The 5425-nt window shown below is 30.9% G+C and overlaps 2 protein-coding genes across 2 annotated transcripts in view; one reads left to right on the forward strand and one right to left on the reverse strand.

Moving 5' to 3' along the window:
- LOC108693197 overlaps positions 1-1502 on the forward strand; it is a 3330-nt gene extending 1828 nt beyond the window's left edge. Inside the window, exons 4-5 of the mRNA XM_018202009.1 lie at positions 259-1086; positions 1172-1502. Coding sequence (XP_018057498.1) covers positions 259-1086; positions 1172-1351 — 1008 coding nt within the window. The 3' untranslated portion in view covers positions 1352-1502. The remainder of the gene's footprint in view (positions 1-258; positions 1087-1171) is intronic.
- Position 1503: 1 nt separating this feature from the next.
- LOC108693198 (RNA-binding protein 48) overlaps positions 1504-5425 on the reverse strand; it is an 8626-nt gene continuing 4704 nt past the window's right edge. The window contains exons 5-6 of the mRNA XM_018202011.1: positions 3208-3594; positions 1504-1600 (exon numbers count right to left, since the gene is read on the reverse strand). Coding sequence (XP_018057500.1) covers positions 1504-1600; positions 3208-3594 — 484 coding nt within the window. The remainder of the gene's footprint in view (positions 1601-3207; positions 3595-5425) is intronic.

Here is a 5425-nt window from a genome sequence, read left to right on the forward strand (position 1 = left end):
TATATAGATTAAAAAATTTTTTTATCAATTTTTTTTTAATTCAATTTTAAAAACTGAGTACTCTTGAACACTATATGATTGTTGCTACTCTATCTGGCCTTCCAGATGCTAATATTTCTATAATATTGTTTAATAAACAAAATAGAAGAATCGTATGCATATCTTATACAAATAAAGTGTTTTAAATCTTACAATCATACTTTATTTGTCCATTCTTTAAAAAGAAAAAAATTTAACTTGTAATAAATATTTTTATAGATTGAGGTGCAGGATTCGACACCAAATGTTAATGTAGCAAAGAGTTCAAAAATAATTACACCAATAGATAAAGAACGCTTTATAATTTTGGGATTAGATCCTAGATCTCCAGCTGCAGATTTTGACAGAACTCCTATCTTAATGCCAAAATCTCTTGCATTGATAAAAGCACGATCACAAGAAAATTTGAGTCATAAAGGTAGTTACGAAGTGGATATTTACAATCCGAAAAATTCTTGTCAGAAGATCGATACAGCGATTAATATCCCCGAAACACGATTATCCGATACAGCTTCTGAAAGTCTGAAAGCATTAGATACAGAGGAACAAGATGGAGTATCTAGCACATCTCTGTACAATTCTGATTTAAATATCTCCAAAAGTGAAAAGGAAATTACAGTTATTAGAAATCTGAAATATATTAGTGAACAGAGAAAATTGTTGATCTCGGACAAACAGATAGTTGCTATTGATAATGAAGAAGACAAAAATAAGACAGAAAAACAGGATGATTGTGAAAATATTGAATCTAATACAAAGATAAGAGATGACGATAAGATTAAATTGTGGCATTCACTATCTTCGGAGAAATGCGTATCAGGTAAGAAGGATGAGAAAAAATTATTATGGAAAAAAGTTTCAAGAGACGATGTAATTATAACGTTTGATAAATATACTACGATTAGTACCTCTTTAAAGCCAATGAAAACAGATTTTCGAAAAAAGGGAAACACAAAAGGAAAAAAAAAGAACGTTAAAGTAAATGTTAAATTTAATGAAGAAAAAATGTTTACACTTGAGAACAAACAGGAAATTGAAATGTATGAGGTAATTTATATAATACTATAGTATTATATACAAAATTATATATATATATATACATATATTTGCAAATAATTAATAATTTCTTTAGAATCGAATACCTCTTGGCAATCGATCTAATAATAATCAGATACAACAAAAACTACAACAATTATTGAAAAACAGGAATACTGCTATCGGAACACAGGAAAATACGCCACCATCTAAGACATATAGTAAAAAGACTAGAAATGGAACTCAATGGGATCCGAATTCCACGGTCCTCATTTGATTAAAACGTTTAAGTTAGCTGATTTATCTTATGCTTAAGAATAGAATAAAAATGACAATAAGTGAATTTGTTATTAACTAATAAAATTTAATATAACTCATTTCGAAATAAATTATAAAATAAATTATCTAAATAAACATTTCAATATTTATTTAAGTATCATGTTTCTGCATTATCGTACGAATTTGAGTTTTTACCGCTTGAATCGAAGACTGAAGATCTTTGCTAGATTGTATCAAAGATATTACACTGAAAAATACATTTGAAATAAATTAGAATCATGTATACGTTTAAAATATTATATTGCAAACTAAGAAGTTTGCAATATATAAGCTATACAGAATATCTCAAAAAGTATTTGTTACAGATTGATTTACTATATTTAATTATTTAGTTGCATTAAATTTCATATGCGAACATGCCGGTTATAAGCTTGTTTGCATTACACAGGGTTGTCAAATAGAAAATTGAAATGTATGAGGTAATTTATTTACAATATTATAGTACTATATATGTATATACAAAATTATATATATATTTGCAAATAATTAATAATTTCTTTAGAATCGAATACCTCTTGGCAATCGATCTAATAATAATCAAATACAAAAAAAACCGCAACAATTGTTGAAAAACAAAATTCAAAATTTAACTTTTCCCTGATTTCCAAAATTTTATGATTTTCCTTGAATATTTTGAATTTTATGTATTTTTATCCTGATTTGGAAATCGTTAAATATTTTGTTAAGAGATCAATTTAACGTAGCAATGTAAATTACTATTAAATTACTATGTTGCTGACACTACTTGCATTTTTAATTGTCTTAGTAGTGTTTCAAAACTTAGGCCTCTAATAATCCTTTTTACATCGAGTATTTGATATGCGTAACTTTCTATTAAATTATCTTAATTTTAGCAATATATTTAAAGAATGATCTAAATTATAACGTACAATACGCACCAAAATGATAAATATACATATCATGTATATGTTTACACGTTATCGCCGAAATAAAAATATTCAATTCAATAGAAATAGATATTCGTTAGTGTCCATATCAAGTGTGATGTAAACTAGAGTGCGTTCCGAGATATGCATGAAGCACATGGTAGGTATTATTTTATTCTTCGATGAAGTATAATGATGCATCATGCGCTTTGTGCGTAATTCGGAATGCATCCATATCTATCTTGAAAAGAAACGCAAAGCTTATGCGTTGCTTACGTCTACAATTTAAGTTTAAGTAAGCGTTACGTCAATTCAAACTCATACTTATGCATCTAAATGCATAAGTATAGCTTATTCGTACAGAGGTTGAAATAAATAGTATATTTATGTTCAATCTCTGTATGAATAAGCTTTATGCCTAAATTCTAAACAGAATCATAAGGTTTGTAATATATTCTTGTAAGAATCTTTAAGTGCTTATACCTTATATTTATATAATATTTTTCCAGACAGCTTACTAGCCATAAAATTTACTACAAGAAATTGTAGATATTTACGAATAATCGTACGTCCTCTACTATATATATTCATAAAATTAGAATATAAGTTCTTACAAATTTTACGAGAACACGTTATAAGTTTTATGATTCTGCTTAGAATTGATCCATTAATTCCGAAATCCATCGAAAAGAAAATGTTGCAATCTTTTAATTATTGATTGTACATATATTAAACTTCTTTAAAGCCTAAAGTTTTAATTTTTCAGAAAATTAAATTTTACAAAATTATTTTTCTCTAATTTCCCGTTTTCAATTTCCTGATCTCTAATTTTGTGGCAACCCTGTTACATTTCAAAGTCGCAAGACGTTTTGAAATTTCCTGTATATGCATGCCAAAGCATATATACCTTGGATTTTTTATGACTATCTTCTTTTCATTATTAGGCTTTTCCAATAACTTGATTGTGATTTTACTTCCCACTTTCTTTACATTACAGAATACATTCGTTTTCTCAGAGAAATTTAATCGCATGATATTTTTAGTATCTATCAATTGTGGTCGAACAACTTTAACTTTGTCAATACAGCATACTCTGTAATTTTTCTGTTTTTCTGTTTTCTGTTTTCTGTTTGAATCTAGATTTTTATCTGCTTGTTGACTCCCCGTTTGCATCAATGCCTCAGTCGATTGATACGGCACTGGATATGACAATGTTTCTCCAGGATAAAAATGTTTAATCCGTTCCTTGGTAAGGGGCAAAGTAGGAGTTTTCTTTTTTCTATGATACTGTTCTCTGCAAGTAAATATTTAATATATTAGATGTATAACTTTGCTTCCGCCGTTTTCCTATAGATGGCTTTAACGGTAAGTGATGGTCGAAATAAATAGATCATAGACGTCATACAATAAACTTGGGCATCTGTCAACATAACCTCATAGAAACATTAGTCGATTTGTGTCTGCATCATAAAGTTATTCTCGATTGATTGAAAATGTCAGTTTACGAGCCAAATTCTCGTCATTTGCGGGAGATTTTAATTTTTTGCTTCAATATGAAGAAATCTGCGGCTGAGGCTCATCGAATGCTCTCAAATACTTATGGTGAGGCCGCTATTAGTGAAAGAACGTGTCGTTAGTGGATTCAACGCTTCAAGAACGGTGATTTTGACGTCAAAGACCGGCATAGCGGTGAAAGAGAGAAAATTTTCGAAGATGCAGAATTGGAGGCATTACTTGAGCAAGACTCGTGTCAAAATCAAGAAGAATTGGCACGATCATTGGGAGTGACTCAACAAGCCATTTCAAAACGCCTCAAAGCCATGGGAATGATTCAGAAGCAAGGAAATTGGGTGCCGTACGAATTGAAGCCGAGAGATGTTGAACGGCGTTTGTTTGCTTGTGAACAGCTGCTTGAAAGGCAAAGACGGAAGGGATTTCGCATTATGACTGGGGACGAAAAATGGGTTCATTACGATAATCCCAAGCGCAGAAAATTATGGGGAGTTCCTCCCGGCCATGCTTCCACGTCGACGGCCAAACCGAATATTCACGGCTCCAAGGTCATGCTCTGTATTTGGTGGGACCAGCTCGGCGTAGTGTATTATGAACTGTTAAAACCGACTGAAATAATCACAGGCGATCGGTATCGAACGCAATTGATGCGTTTGAGCCGAGCATTGAAAGACAAACGACCGCAATACAACGAGAGATACGATAAAATGATTTTGCAGCATGACAATGCTCGACCCCATGTTGCAAAAGTGGTCAAGACATACTTGGAAACGTTGAAATGGGAAGTCCCCCACCCGCCGTATTCTCCAGACGTTGCCCCCTCTGACTATCACTTGTTTCGATCAATGTCACACGGCCTGGCTGACCAGCACTTCCGGTCTTATGAAGAAGTAAAAAAATTGGATCGATTCGTAGATAGCCTCAAAAGATGACCAGTTTTTTCGACGCGGGATTCGTACGCTACCCGAAAGATGGGAGAAAGTAGTGGCCAGCGATGGACAATACTTTGAATCATAAATGTATAACCAGTTTTTTACAATAAAGCTTCGATTTTGGAAAAAAAACGGCGGAAGCAAAGTTGTATACTTAATATCTGTTTACATTAAGATTGTGTCTAATATGTAACTACCCAGATAACAAAATGTTCCTTGATATAGAAAGAAAATAAGTGCTTAGCAACATAAGTTTCTCTTCAATTGGCATTACATTGCCGACATCAGGGTACCTATCATGGAATATGTCAGAATTCCGATCGGAATTATTCCATTTTTTCTAGAAAATACAATAAGAACTAGGGAATAATTGAATAATTTCGATTCCATTTCGGAATTCCATTTCGATTTGTTCCATGATATATGCCCAAAATAATCTAACATCTAACTTTAACCGTAACATTTTTTACAGTATTTAGCTGTTTTATTGCTGTTATTTTAATTCTTTATTATTTTAATGTTCAATAAAAGTTTTTAATAAAAACTGCATTCGTTAATTACAATCTAAATTCTTAAAGACAAAGTATATATTAAAAAATAAAAATAATATTAGTAAAAAAAGAATTATAGAAATTTATTAAATAATTTTAGTAGAAGTTTGTTATTTAGAAATTTTATATA

Source organism: Atta colombica, unplaced genomic scaffold (genome assembly GCF_001594045.1).
Source record: "Atta colombica isolate Treedump-2 unplaced genomic scaffold, Acol1.0 scaffold89, whole genome shotgun sequence".
NCBI lineage: Eukaryota > Metazoa > Arthropoda > Insecta > Hymenoptera > Formicidae > Atta > Atta colombica.